We start from the raw sequence: 15,652 nt of genomic DNA on the forward strand, positions 1-15,652 counted from the left end.
AATAATCCAATTTGCACATGGAACAAAATCATAAAACATTAAGTGGAACCCTTTTAAACCTTTACAGTTTTCTTTAAAAGAAATGCTCTTGTGTTTCTTTTAAAGAAAACTGTAAAGCTTTACCAATCGACATCAGAGAAAACCTGAAATCAATAAAGAGCTATAATTTATTCTTGGTTAGAAAGCTTTAATAGGGTAAAGAGGTCACTTTCCCAAAATTAGTCGATAAATTCAATGTAATTCTCTCAAAAGTGGGGGAAGGCATAAGGACTTAGCAAAATGTTCTTCCATGTGAAATTCAGAATGGCTAGGAAAATCCTATAAAAAGAGGATTAATTAAGGATGCTTGTCCCACCACGTGGTGGAGCGTGATACAGCTCTAGTAACTAAATGGAGGAACATTAGTGCAGAGAGGACACGCAAATCAATGTGACAGCTTAGAAAACTCAGACATAGATTCCACATAGATGAGACTTTGGCACAGGACAAATGGGCATCTTATAAAGCAGTGGGAAACAGATAGACTACTAGCCATTTGGGAAATAAAACTAAGGTGGATTGCTACCTCACTCTTTTCAACAAGATAAATTCCTGATTTACCAAAATTTAAAGATAAAAAGTAAACTCATATAGGGATTAAAAAACATAGGTTAATATTTTTGATGCTTTTGTGTTGGGGAATACCTTGTCAAGCATGGGAGGAAAGTTGTGAAATCATGATGACAAATATTGACAGATATGATTACATTTAAATTCAAAATGAGCTCTTTTATAAACCACTCCCCCCACTGCAAACAAAGCTAAAAGACAAATTAGGGGGGAAAATATTTGCAACATCAAATATTTTGACAGTCAGAAGATTAATATCCTTAATGTAAAAAGAGATATTACAAATCAATGTGCGAAAGATAAACATCACAACAGAAAAATGAACCGAGAACACAAACAATTTACAAGGGAAAAGATTCAAGTGGCCATTAAATGTAATTAAAAATATCCAGTTTTGGACTGTGGTTTCCAGGGGCAGTGGGGGTGGGGGGAGGGGGGTGGGGAGTGGGCACAAGGGGTGAAGGGAGTCATATATATGGTGATGGACAAACAAAAATGTACAACCCAAAATTTCACAATATTAGAAACCATTAAAACATCAATAAAAAAAAAATCCAGTTTTACTAGTAATCCAAAATAGAGCAAGGTCTTCCCCAACACAAGAGCATCGAAAGTATTAATTAAAATTAGAGGATTATATTTTTAACTCATCTGATTGCCAAAGATCTTTTTACAACCTTAACAATATTCAATGTGGGGGAAGGGAGACAAGAATTGGGAACTCAAGCACAACTGGTAAGAGTATAGGTTGGCTAAACATTTTGGGAAGATGGATATAATAAATATCTACAAACTTATAAAAATGTGTACCCTTTGACCCAGTAATTTTCATTCTAGCAATTTATATCAAGGAGAGAATCATTTAATTGCCTAAAGAAAAATGTGTAAAGATATTCATTTCAGGATTGTTTATAATAGTTTGAAAATGACCAAGTGTCCACTCGTATTGGTTATATAAACTATGATATGTCCATTCATTGACATATTATGCAGCTGTTTAAAGACTGCTGTGTGTTTATAGGTTCGATATTGTGAAAAAAATCTCTAACTGCTTGAAAGCACTTATAAAGTGGCTTACGTAGCATTATTTACAATAGCCAAGACATGGAAGCAAGCTAAGTGTCCATCGATGAATGATGAATGAGTGGATAAAGAAAATGTAGTGTATATATATAATGGAATATTACTCAGCCACAAAGAGAAGGAAATCTTGCCATTTGCGACAACATGCATGGACCTTAAGGGCATTATACTAAGTGAAATAAATCAGAGAAAGACAAATACCATAAGATCTCACTTAAATGTGGAATCTAAAAAAACAAAACAAACAAAACAAACAAAACAACCCCCAAAACCCAAACTCAGATACAGAGAATAGATTGGTGGTTGCCGGAGGCAGGGGGCCAGGGAGTGGGAGAAATGGGTGAAGGGAGTCATAAGGTACAAACTTCCAGTTATAAAATAAATAAGTCATGGGGATGTAATGTGCAACATGGTGACTATAGTTAACAAGACTGCATTGTATACTTGAAAGTTGCTAAGAGAAATCTTAAAAGCTCTTATCACAAGAAAAAAAATTTTGTAACTGTGTGGTGATGGATGTTAACTAGATTCATCGTGGTGATAATTTTGCAATATACACAAATATCGAATCGTTATGTTGTACACCTGAAACAAATATTATGTTATCTGTCAATTACATCTCAGTTTTTTAAAAAAGCTGTTTATGTAGTACGGCCCCATTTATTTACTGTTTTATATATAATATATAAATATAATATTACATAATTGTATATTACATATATATTTACATACACGCACACATATATGTATGCTTAGAGAGATGACGGAAAAGATTTTTAGTGGTTGTCTCTGGGGATGAGATTTTGCATAAAACCTTTTTTCTTTATGTTTTCTATATTGCTTAATTTTTCTGCATGGGTCTGTACTTTCTTTATAATCAGAAAAATATCTTAGTGCCACTCTAAAAAACGGAGAAGATAGCAGCACCGAGAATTGCTCCAACAGCTGACGGGATTCCTGATGTGTTCTCACTGAGCAGCAGTCAATTCCGCCTTAGTGGGACATGGTCTCACTTAGGAGACAGGGATGTTCTGGAGTCAGATTTTGGGGTTCCAAGAGGGAAATAGTTAAGAAGCTTCCGAGTTGAGGAAGGGAGTGCTGACTATTCAAGTCAGCTGGGAAGCTTTTAAAAATCCTGTAGCCCAGGCCACATCACCGTCCAACGAAATGGGCAACTCTGAGGTGGGCCCAGGCATCACCATTTTTAAAACTCCCAGGTGATATCAATGTGCAGCCAGGGTTGAGAACCACTGGACCAGAGGAAAAGTCGGAGCTCTGCCTGATCCGCAAGATTCTAGGGATTTTCTCAGCCTTGATCAGAGGGCTTGTTGGGGTGGAGGAAGACAGGAGTTCGGGACCCAAGACAAGGGAACGTTCTGAAATACACCAGAAGAGTGGCAAGGCCCAGGTTATGTTATGGAGATTTAGGTTTAAACTGAAGAGGGCGAAGTGGGTGTGTGGGTGTGTGCTTGTGCATGCAGGCACATACAGACCCTTTTTCCCTCAATAAGTGATTCTATTTTTGTCCTTTTTAGGGTTACAGAACAGGCTACACGTACCGCTACCCCTTTGTTCAAGAGAAAACCAAACACAAAAGTGAGGTGGAGATTCCAGCCACGGTCACCGCCTTCGTGTTTGAGGAGGACGGTACCCCAGTTCCCACCCTGCGGCAGCACGCCCAGAAGCAGCAAAAGGAGAAAACCCGCTGGCTCAACACGCCCAACACCTACCTGCGAGTCAACGTGGCTGACGAGGTCCAGAGGAGCATGGGCAGCCCCCGGCCCAAGACCACAGTAAGGAGGGCAGAGGGGAAGGAGAATGCCCCACTACATTTGTGGATTAAGCAGCTTTAAAAGGGAAACAGAACAAACCTCACCTGGGCCTGCATTAGTGCAGTTTCCCCTTAGAGTTTCCTATTGGGCATCTGGGAGCAGCTGCTCATGCCCACGGAGCCTCTGATTACCTGTTTCTTGCACCTCTGTGCTGAGTTTTTGGGTCCTGAGGGTGGCTGGACCAGGTCACTCCCAGCAGCAGAAAGCCAGGAGCAATTGATTTTTGCTTCTTGCTCCCACATCCAGAGGGGGCTTCTGGGAAATTCAAGGGATAGGTATCCAAGATTTGAAGTACACGTCTGAGGCAAACCCAGGAGTTAGGTGGGATATTCATTTCTATTAAGTTGTCCTCTCCACTCTTCTCTCTCTGACACACACACCCTGAGTCTTAATTTTTCATTAACGTTAAAGGTAGCCTGCAACCAAATAGAATAGCTCTTCATAAAGAAAGAAAAAAAATAAAACAAAAACAACAAGCCCTGCAAATTAACGTCAATGAGTCATCTAATACTGAAGCTCAAGTGGCTGCCTGTCTGTCAAAGCTGGTTACCAAGGTTCTGACACCTACACTTAAGTGTTCTTGATGGCTAGTGACCTGGGGCCTTCCCTGGCAACCCACGTCATTTGTTGCCTTTCTCTGCTCAGGAAGACAGACATCAAAGAGGCCCAAGAGGAGAGAACACGTATGGATAGGCTTGCTGACCTTCCTTGTAGGCCGGTTGGCCCAGATCTCATGGGGTGGACCACTGGGGAGGATGCATGGGCCATATTCCTTTGTCTTACCCACCTGGCCTTGTGTGTGTTCAGTGGATGAAGGCTGACGAGGTGGAGAAATCCAGCAGTGGCATGCCAATCAGGATCGAAAACCCAAACCAATTTGTGCCTCTCTATACTGACCCCCAAGAAGTGGTGGACATGCGGAACAAGGTAAGGGGGTAGCTAATCTCTTCTCCCTCAAGCGTGGGGGGTTCCCCAGCATGCGCCGACTTACCAACATCGCAGATGCCTCTTGGCATGGAAATGGAAAGAAACTACCATTTATTGGCCATATTCTAGGCACTGTGCTACCTGCTGTACTTCTGTGGTCCTATAACCCTCTTACACAGAGAGGTGCTTGCTTTAGATGAGATTTGCCCACAAGTTGAGTTTTACAGATTTTATGCTTTTTGACACATTTTCAAGATTTTAAAATCTTTTACATTTATTTCTCCACCTTTGCTTTACAGTTCACTCCCTTAGATTTCTAATGTTACTTTAAAAACTTAAGTTGTAGCAGACCACCTCCAATAGGTCAGAGATGCTCACAGAACAGTGTTTCAGTGTGTGGTCCAAGGACCCTCTGAAGTGCTTGTTTAAAATGCAGATTCCTGGGTCACCCCACATCCCTCCCCCCAAGAGATTCAGATTTGATAGCTGTGGGGTGGCCCCAGGAATCTGTATTTTAAACAAATTCCTCAGGGGCCTCAGGAATATTAAAATTTGAGAATCTCCCTCAAGGAGCTACTGTGCCTCATTTCACTCTTCACCTCTTACAATCACCCTCTCAGAGTTAATGAGAATCTGGTGTTTTACATCAACTATTCTTTCACTCTGAGACAGACATGGAGCCTGTCTCAGAGTGGACATACCGTGTTAGCAGTAGAGGAGACTGGGTCCGCCACCACTGGAGGACCTTTTTAGACCCAAGTCACAGACCACACTGGACACCAGTATGCCCTGGGAATGCCCCCCTTCAAAACTCCATACTCTGACACTGAACAGCTAGCTCACTCTCCCGCTCCCTTTCCATACAGATTCGAGAACAAAACCGACAAGATGTGAAGTCAGCGGGGCCTCAGTCCCAGCTCCTGGCAAGCGTTATTGCTGAGAAGAGCCGAAGTCCGGTACAGCAGAAGCTGCCCCTGTCTGGAGGGGAAACATGTTTGCCTTCTGCGTCTTCAGTGCCTGGGGCTGGGCAGCAGGACCCCTGAGTCCTCATGCCCACCTTTCCCTGTGATCTTGGGCGCTGTTGCTTTTGCTGCAAAACGGATGCTGTGAGGACCGGGGACGTCTCTAATTGTCCCCTGTGGGCACTGGGTGGGGGAGCAGCAGCCCAACCTGCCCACAGGAGTGATGCCGACTTCCGTGCTTTCCCCATGGAACTCCACTCTGCCCTCTCTTAGTGTCCTGCAAAGTGGGGATCACAGGAGTGTGGCTGGCAGCTCCCAGCCGCTCCAGGCTTGCCTGCCCAGAGCATTTCTGGCCTCTGTGTGTGGATACGGCATCATCAGGCTGTAGCTCTGCAAAGATGCTCATGTGCTCTCAGAGGGGAGGCATGTATATAAGGACTGGATGGTAAGGGGCAGTTAGTTGCCCACGTAAACCCACATAGAGTTAGAAAGTGTAAAGTTGTTTCCATGATAGAACACTTTGTCTAGTGCTTAGCAAAAGGGGTGAAGATCAGAATTCTGGCTCTTTTTAGAAATCATTGCTGCTCATTGCAAAGTAGCAATGGGCATGGTATCTTCCTTAGCAGTGATAAGGGAGGAAATACAGGAACCATTCCTCTCTGCAGAGCAAATTGAGGTGATGTAATGATTTCAGATCAGGTTGCAGCCCACAAGGTGGGTGCCCATTGGCGGGGAACATGTGAAGGTTATGTCATCACACCCACCTCCGCCCTACCTCAACTCAGCCAAGATGAGGAGCACCAAATGTGCCACAGGGTCAAGGATAGAAATACCCCATGATACTGGGGGAGGTGAGAGTTCAATACAGTGAGCAAAATTGTTAAAAACTCTGCCATTTATACTAAGTACTCTTTGGAGTCCTTCTTCTTGGGATCCTGGTCTTAGACTTTTTTTGAACCCAGTGATTCCTTAAGATAGACCCAGTGCTGCCCCTCTTTTGGAAGGAGCCCATGGGCCCATCATCAGAAGACCTGATGGACCAGGGAAAGATGGCCTGGAGTGTGTGGTGTGGGCCAGCTGCTCCAGGCTCACCTCCCCTGGGGTTCACTTTCTTTGGTTCCTCCTCAGCTTCAGAGCACTGCATTCTCAAAGGCCGAGATGAGGGTGCTGAATTAGCAAAAAGGACTGTGGAGTCTGAATTTTAGTCCCTGTCTTGAGCTAGAGGGATCAAAGGATTCCTGAAGCTTACACAAGGCCCAGCTGGTGAGCTCCCCAGAGCCAGGGGCTCTACAGAGGTGATGAAATACAGTGATTTTGCCAGTGTCCCTGCAGGGACCTGCAGTACAGACGGGTTGAAGACCTGAGCTTCAGGACCTGGGCCCCCTTGTAATCTATGACTGTGTGCAAAACAGGACTAAGTCTGGACTGAGAACACTGAAGCCACTGTGTGTCTTGCATGTGACTTACTGCTGTGTGCTGTGGCTTGTGCTGCTGTTGGGGGATGGGGAGGGGCATGGTGGGGAATGGCTGGCATGGAGCTGGTTGAGCCAATGCTTTGCTTGCTGGGTTTTGGCTGACTGACTTTGGGCCGCTGACAGTATTTGCATAGTGACAGCTTGCAAATGTCCACAGGACGGATTGCAATAAAGGTGTGTCTTCCTTCTGCTTGGGAGCATCCTTTGATTTTATTTCCGGGGCAGAGGGTGGACCCTCTGCGTTCATCCAGTCAGTTGCAAAGAATCTGGGTCTGGGGTAAGGTAGCCATGGGGAGGAATGAACAACAACTACCCTGAGGCCCTGAGCTGTTTCCAAGGAGGGGCATGCCACGCTGTCCCTAACAAGACCTGGTAGCCACATGAGTCTGAAAGGAAGCTCAGGCCTGGGCCCCAACTGCGGCGTTCAGAGAGCGACACACACTCTGTGGTTAACTTTCAGTCTACAGAGAGCCAGCTGATGTCCAAGGGCGATGCAGATACCAAAGATGAGACAGAGGAGACAGTGCCCAACCCCTTCAGCCAACTCACTGACCAGGAGTTGGAGGAGTACAAGAAAGAGGTGGAGAGGAAGAAACTAGAACTGGACGGTAAATAACCCCAGGGCACCCCTGGGGATCTCCAGGGTGGCGGAGAGAGCCTGGGGGGCACCCAGAGAGGCAGCAGAGCAACCAGCAATGCTCACCCCTGGTCAGTTGCCCTGGAACCATGTCTTCCCTCTGGCAGGGCCCTCCATCTGGCCTTGGCTTGCTTTCATTTTAAATCTTCATTTGCTTCTCTTTCTCTCTTCTCTGTCGTACTCTCAATTTGACCTTCCTGCCCCGTCACCAAATAATATTCTTATTAGCATCATGCTATTAATCACAATAACACCCCTTATTGCTCAGTGCCCAGCAGTTACACAGTGCCGTCACGACCTCATCTGATCCTCACCTGGGTATAAAGGAGTTAATCCTTGTAGATTGCTTAGCATAGTGCCTGTAAATATGGCTTAGGTCAGTAAACACCACATAAATGTTAGCTTTAATAAGATAATAATTATGACTATTATAATTAATTATCTATCAAATCTTGTATAAACTTCCTAGCCTGGCAATCAAAACTCTCCACCAGCTGACTCCTTTATGTCTTTTTCTTACTCCTTCTTTATTTCAGAATCTTCGGTCAAGCCCATCTCTCCATGTTGACTCCCAAATATTCGTCCTCATGATGGCTTGTATGCCCTCGTTCATGCTGTTGTCTCTTCCGGGCATGGTTTCCGTTTTCCGCTAGCCTGATGGGAAGTTATCTACACTTCAGGCTCCATCTCAAACCCCCCTCCAGCTAGGAAGCCCTCTCTGTCCCTCCCCACTCGCTCCATTGAGCTGTCCCGTCTCTTTGCTTCAAGAGCACCTGAGCTCTGAGACATAGAATTCAGCTCTTGGTTTTGTCCATAGGCTAGGCTTTCATTCCCTCAGGGAAGGGTCTTCTTCCACGACCCTCTCCCCACCCAGAGCCAGCTCTCTTCCTAGGCACAAAGCAGACACTAGAAGAACCGTTGCTGGCTTGCTTGGAGTTCTCATGTGCCAATCAAAAAAGTAGATGTAAAAATAGGGTGCTTTTTATCTCTAGGGATTGTCTGGACTGAACATGTGAATTAGATAAATTAGATAATAAGTGAGCTACATGCAAACAAATCATGGGCAGGAATTCTCCTGCAGTCTTGCCGTCCACATCAGGGGTAACATATTCCATTGGTGGATGTTCTTTGATGGGGGAAACAGAACATGACTCTGACTCCTCCCATTTGCCTCCCCTAGGATGTAGCAGAAATTAAAAAAAGGTTAGTGGAAGCAGCTAACTTCAGCCAAGAGAAATGAAGACCAAGTAGAAGAAAGCACTCTCTCTCTCGCCTGTCTCTCCCCTGATTGACCTCTATCTTGCGGGGGTTTTCTGTATTTTCAGGAGAGAAAGAAACCGCTGCAGAGGAGCCTGGCTCACCTGTAAAGTCTGCACCTGCTTCTCCAGCACAGAGTCCAGTGAAGTCCGAGACGAAGAGCCCCGCGGTCTCTCCCTCCAAGTCTTTAGACGGTGAGTCAAGCTGAGCAGCCTGGGAGGGAGGGAGGGAGGTGCATCTACAGGCTGAGAAAAGGGTCTGTATGGAAGGTGGGGTAGGTGTGCACACTATAGGGACCCTGCCTCTCAACAGGTGTTGCCCCCCTACCCGAAAAGCTTTCCCTCTGCTATTTCTAGGGAATCTGAAATAGGAGTTACCAAATTTAAGCGTGTTTCATTCACAGGCTGTGACAATACACCTTACAATTTAAGCCTGGTCTAAGCACTGATGAAGAAGTTCATGATTCACCCACAGCCTTCTCATGTCTAACTCAGACTAGGTTGGTTGATAGGCCTTTCTAGATGCCCCAGCCCAGTACTCAGACTTTATTGTGCATGGAGATTACCTAGGGATCTTGTGAAAGTGAAGATTCTCATGCAGTAGGTCTGGGGTGGGACCTGAGACTCTGCATTTCCAGCAAGCTCCCAGGTGAGGCTGACGGTGTCATTCTCAACCTTGACTACACACTGGAATCATGTAGAGAGCTTTAAAATTCCTGATGCCTGTCTGGGTCCCACCCTCAGCAGTTCTGAGTTCAATTGTCTGGAGGTGGGAGTGGGGAGAAGTGCAGCCTGGAGTTTTAAGATCTTTCCAGATGAATCTAAAGAAATGTGCAGGGGGCCGGCCCCATGGCTTAGCGGTTAAGTGTGCGCGCTCCGCTACTGGTGGCCCGGGTTCGGATCCTGGGTGTGCACTGACGCACCGCTTCTCCGGCCATGCTGAGGCCACATCCCACGTACAGCAACTAGAAGGATGTGCAACTATGACATACAACTATCTACTGGGGCTTTGAGGGAAAAAAAAAAAAAGGAGGAGGATTGGCAATAGATGTTAGCGCAGAGCCGGTCTTCCTCAGCAAAAAGAGGAGGATTAGCATGGATGTTACCTCAGGGCTGATCTTCCTCACAAAAAAAAAAAAAAAATACAAAATAAATAAAATTAAAAAATGTGCAGTCCAGGTTGAGAACCATGTCATTAGAAAGATGCTAGTGTAGAGAACTTAGGTCTAGGCCCAACTCAACTGCTAACTATTAGTAACTCAACTGCTAATTTGAGAAAATCAGATAATCTCAGTGCCTTAGTTTCCTTATCTGTCAAATGGGGCTACTAATATTTTCCCTTTTTAAGGTTCTTATATGTGTAAGGGAAGTTGTACTTGAAAACATACTTTGAAAGAGTAAAAGCATGATTTAAATGTAAGATCTAATTATTATTATGATTAATAATATACATATGGTAGATAGTAATGCTATTATAGTCCATACCACCTAGATCATAGAAGTGTCTTGAACAAGCTCCTGGACTCTCTCCAGGGCATGAGCCCTCTTCCCTGGGTCCCCAAGAGCCCTCGCTGGGGAGGCTGTCCACATGCAGAGAGCAGCAGCGTGGTGGCCTGTTGGAATCTTCTTCCTCCTGAGTAGAATGGCCACACGTATGGATGCTGCTAGAATCCCCCAAACCCTGAGGTCCCTCCATAGGTGAATCGCTGCCTGAGGGCAGGCCCAGCGATGCCAGAGGAAACCCATCTGCTTGAGGCCAGAGCTCCAAGTGGATGTCCCCCGACTGTTCATGTTCGTTGTGTCTCATCGTGGTGTTGTCAGCCTGTCTCCACAATGTCTTCCTTTCTCTTCCCATTTGTGCCTTCATCAAAGGAGTTTCCTCCGATTCTGAATATTTGTCTCTGTAGTAAGTATAGACAGGCTGTTTACTAACTCACGCCAACACTCGCAATGGGGGAGGAAGACTTTTTCAAAGGAAATATATTCCTCCTCAATTTTTTCTTTTGTAACTCACAACCCTGCCTTCAGGAGGTTTCCTGGCTATAAAATTCATGACCAATTCCACATGTGCTCTGCATGGACTAGGCTTCCCTCTAGGATATACACACATAGGACAGGCTCATGCACAAACACACCCCCATACTCACGTGGGACATACCACCCAGAAGCAACAAGCCCCCACAGTGAATGGGCAGTGGGGCCACTCTGGGGCACTGCCTGTAGTGGAGTGCTCATGGCCCTCAGGAGCACACTACATCCCTGTCCTAGTGCATGGGGTCCTCTGAGGAGCCCGTGACCTCTTCTAGGGCTGTGGGCCAGAGCCTGAATGGCCTTGGGAACCGACTGCCTAATAGGGATGCATAGAGCACCTAGTGTGACTGTGGTCTTCAGCGTCCTTCAGGGCATGCGCATCAGCTGCAGGAGGGAAATCTGGGTGGGAGAAGAGTAGGACAAGGGGTGGCAATTCCATTTCAGCTCCTAGGAGCCCCTTGGAGTGACCAAGTTTTGCTGCTTTGTGGGACAGAGGGCAGGAGGAGGGCTGTGTGATGGCTGGGATAACTGCTTACCCACTGCCTGACATCGTTCCCACTGCAGCAGGATTCCTGCTTCTCTCTGGTCCGAATCTATGCTCCTGTGGAGGGGCATACCGTGGTTGAGTCTTTAGAAAAGTGAAGGTCATCCCTGAAGACTCTTCCCCAGAGCTGGGGAGCCTAGGTCTCCTTGGAGCAGACCCTGCGTGATGAGGCGCGGGTTGTAGCTGCCTGGGGTGACGGGTGTGAAGTGGAGCTGGGTGGCCTTGGCCAGGTTGCCTCATGGCTTGCACAGCTCCTCAGGGCAGACAGGGCTGACCCTCTGAGCAGCATCTGCACTTTCACATTTCGCTCGCTCCTTGGATCAGAGATGGCTTTTTTCATTGTTTGTCACCATGGTCTCAAGTCCTCTTGTGGTGAGTCACTTCCATGTCACTTCTCATCTGTCTCCCTGAGTCCTACCCCATCAGCCTCTCTGAAGGAGAGCCTTTCAAATCCTCTTCCTTGACATCTGGCCATTTGTGTCATTGCCTTCTCTTTAACTAGCTCCTGACTGTCTGTGTCCCTGCTGACTCCATCCCCCAGTGACCCCTCAGGAGCACTGGCTATACCTGCAAAGAAATATCTGGGCATTTAACATCAGAAGATCAGCTCTGTCACTTACTAACTTAGCCATCTCAAATAAGTCACTTAAAAACACTGCAGAATGGGGGAATAACACAAATCCTTGCCATTCCTAGCTCACAGCATTGTTATCAGGATAAAATGAGCTAATGAATATAAAAAGAACTTCTAATGTGCTTACATAAATTAGTTCTTATTATGTAGTATGTTCTTCTCAGATTGTGAGAGAGAACACTCTGCTTGCTGTTTTAAGCCACTAAGTTTTGGGGTGGTTTGTTATACAGCAATAGATAATGATTAAATCATGGTGCATAATAAGAACTGGTTTTGTGGAAATTAGTTCTTGTGTGGGTTGACTGGACTCAGTTGGGTGGTTCTTCTGCTCCACCGATGTCCGCTGGGGCTGCAGTCATCTTGGAGCTTGACTAAACTGGAACTCCAAGATGGGGCACTTACATGTCAGGCACCTTGGCAGGGGCAGCTGGAAGGCTGGGCTCAGCTGGGACACTGGAATGTCTGGGTCTTTCTCTCCCTTTGTCTCTCTGCCTCTCTCTTTCTCCCTGTGGTTGTAGGGCTTCTCCATGTGGCTTCTCCATGTGTGTTTCCATCAGGAAAGTCGGACCTTACGCATGGCAGCTCAGGGCTCCCCAAACTATAAAAGGAGAAGCTGCTAGGCCTTCAGCCTGAGGCTGGCTCAGTGGCACTTGCTCTGCATTCTGTTGGTTATTGTGAGCCACAGGGCCAGGCCAGATTCGGTGTGTAGGGGGGAACCACACCCAAGTGTGGGCTCTTAAAAAAAAAAAAGGATAAATGACACATTCAAGTGTAAAATGAATGTATTGGCAGTAGGTTTAGAGGAAGGCAAGATCAATAGATGTTAGATCAGAGCCAATCTTCCTCAGCAAAAAGAGGAGGATTGGCATGGATGTTAGCTCAGGGCTGATCTTCCTCACAAAAAAATTAAAAAATAAATAAAAAAATAAATAAATAGAGGAAGGCAAGATCATTGTCAAATGTCAAGGGAGACTTGAGCCAGGCCTTGGGGAGATACACACTCAGACTAGCAGACAGGAGTAGAGTGGGCTGTCCAGGGGTGGTGGCCAGGAAGCTGGGGGAGGGGGCATTCCTGGAGGGGGACATTGGAGGACAGAGAGACAAGCAGCTGGAGGCTGAGGGATAGTGAGAAGTCAAGTCTGAGTGGCAGAGTGTCCAGACAAGCTCTGCACCTCCCTCCCTCCTCCAGCCTCTGCAAGCCTTTCAGCCCTTTGTCTCCCAACCTACAGCAGTCTGGATGTGGACCTTGGCTGCCAAGTCCATTCTTGCTCCAAATCACCCACTCTTCCGATTCCCCCTCCCCCGGCTTCCTGGCTACCATCCTTGGACAGAGCCCCCCATCTTCCAGCCTCTGCCCCACTCCACCCACCCCCACATCTGTCCCTTACTGCCAGAGCTCCAGGTGCCCCGCCTGGGAGAGAAAGCTAGTGGTTCTTAGAGGATGCTAAGAAGGTGAGCCCCCGTCTACCTCTAGCTCTTGGGGCCCTTCCCAGCCTGGTTTTCAAATAGCTGAAGACCAGTTGAGAGCTCTGTGTGGTTCCGACCTTTATTCTCCTGGGCTGATAACAGAGGAGGGATCTGGAGCTCTCAAAACTGGTCCTTAATACTCTCCAGGAGCCCAATAAGTGTTTATTTCTGGGGCCCTGCCCCATTGCCCTTTCTCTTGGGCAATGGAACCCTCCAGTGTTCTCTGTCCCCTATAGCTGAGGGAGTGGTGACCTTGATTTGGAACCTGGCTCCTCCAAGGCCCATTGTGTCTCCACTAGCCCCACTTTCCACTTGCTGCTACCCACCCAAACAGTTCACAGTGTGGGAGCTCTATCAATCCATAGTGTGGGTGCACTCCGTGTGGCCTCATCTTCTGGGTGATGAGAAGAACCTTGAGTGTCACTCTCCTAAACCAAGACACCAGGGGCTGAGGCTATAGGTGAGGCTGACAGCAGGGCAGGTATGGGTGAAAGGCATGGATGAAGGGCACTGTTGGAGCAAGGATACCCGACACCACCAGGGCAGGAGATGGCACCTGGACAGAAAGTGGGAGCCCCTCTTATTCACACTTGTGTTCATGGAGCTAGAAGGCAAGTACCCAAATCATCTGAGAGGGTCAGCCTTAAGAAACATGTCCTAATGGGTCATCCAAATGAGGGGCCTGCAGTGAGGGTCTGGATTGAGGTGGCAGAATCATGGAGGGTACGAGAGCCCCAGAGGCTGAGAGTGAGGACAGGAGAATTGGTACAGGAGATAAAGACCAGGACAGGGGGCTGCTATTTGTTTACATGGCTGGATCCAGTTCAGCTTCAAAGGCTCAGGCTGGGACAGACGAGAAAGAAGATGAGGGGTGGTATTGGCTTGGGTAGAATAAAACCATTCACACATTCGTTTGCTCATGCGTTTGACCATCCAGGGATTCCACAAGTATTTTTTGAGTACCTCCTATGAGCTAGTTACATAATTAGACATAGTCTTGCCCTAATTTATTCAGTTTTGAGAAGGAGATGGGCATAGAAAAGAAGACTGATCATTTTACAGTTGCTCTGATGGCAGTTTATCTAGTGGAGACAGAAAGGAAGGAGTGACAAATCCTGCCTGGAAGCAGGGATGGGTCAGGGAAGACTCTAAGGGAGAGGTAACGCTCAAGCTGATTTATTGTCCGGGGTGAGGGTGGGGGACACAGACAGGAGAGAGGAGGGCCTTCCACATAGAGGGAAACAGGCTGCAATGACAGGGAGTGGTCCAGGGACCAGAGGGTCATGAGGCCAAGCAGCAGGTGAAGTGAAGAGAGTGGACAGAGAGAAGGTTGTGTCTACACCGGTTTACTGCAGTACTGCCCAGTGACAGCCATGGAAACACTGGTGGGAGGGGAGTGAGGGCTGTAGGAGTCAAGGGTGCTGGAGAACCTGGTAGTTGAGTGATGGCAAGACGTGGGCCAGACAGTAGGAATGGGAGCCAGTGGCCAAGGTCTCTAGCACTAAGAGAGAGAGAGTCCTCAGTAGTCATCTGGGAGAGGACTTGGACTTGCCCAGCCAACTTCAGAAGTTACGAAATACCTCATTCTAAGAGTTTACCCAGATAGTTAAACTAGCCTGTTCTAACTGTCCCCAAATTTACCCCTTCTGTCCCATCCTCCATGTAACCATACAGGTCCCCAGTCTTCACCCTCTCAAGAAGACTACTTCTCTTGAACCTTATATCTTCACCCACTTCTTCTGTATCACCAGTCTTACTTTCCCCATTTACTCACATTCCCGCAGAGCGGAGTGTGCGGGGCTCCTTCATCTCACACTCACGCATCTCACACTCACACACACTCCTCTCGGTTTCACGTAGTGAAAAGAACACTGAACTGGATGTCAGGAGACTTAGATCTGCCCACTCTTTTGCTGTTTACTCAGTTTTCATATCTGTAAAATGGGGAGGAGTTGAGCTAGATGATCTTTACATTCCTTTCTACTTTATCATTTTCCCTCCTCCCTCCCCATCCCCGCGTTTCAAAGCTGGAGTGGAAACAGGGTGGAGTAAGAATGGGAAGGGGGAGAAAGGGTCGCAGACGGGTTTAGGTTCTGGGGTCCGCGCAGTTCTGGCCTTGAACATGGTGGCAATCTGAAAGGCAGAATAAAGACCTGAGGGGCCCGGTGGCTGCTAGAATGGGCCGACCAGGCGTC

At 47.0% G+C, this 15,652-nt stretch overlaps 1 protein-coding gene across 5 annotated transcripts in view; it reads left to right on the top strand.

Moving 5' to 3' along the window:
• ADD2 (adducin 2) overlaps window positions 1-15,652 on the top strand; it is a 108,428-nt gene that overhangs the window by 85,417 nt on the left and 7,359 nt on the right. For 4 of the 5 annotated variants that reach the window (XM_087436601.1, XM_004435570.3, XM_087436602.1 and 1 more), the window contains 5 exons: window positions 3,228-3,485; window positions 4,332-4,451; window positions 5,318-5,407; window positions 7,349-7,496; window positions 8,851-8,976. In XM_087436601.1, the coding sequence (XP_087292727.1) occupies window positions 3,228-3,485; window positions 4,332-4,451; window positions 5,318-5,407; window positions 7,349-7,496; window positions 8,851-8,976 (742 nt within the window). Of the gene's footprint in view, window positions 1-3,227; window positions 3,486-4,331; window positions 4,452-5,317; window positions 6,921-7,348; window positions 7,497-8,850; window positions 8,977-15,652 lie in introns of those variants that run through there. The other variant, XM_087436604.1, reaches the window with a different exon arrangement.

Source organism: Ceratotherium simum, chromosome 11 (assembly GCF_057802395.1).
Source record: "Ceratotherium simum simum isolate JZ-2026a chromosome 11, ASM5780239v1, whole genome shotgun sequence".
Lineage (NCBI taxonomy): Eukaryota > Metazoa > Chordata > Mammalia > Perissodactyla > Rhinocerotidae > Ceratotherium > Ceratotherium simum.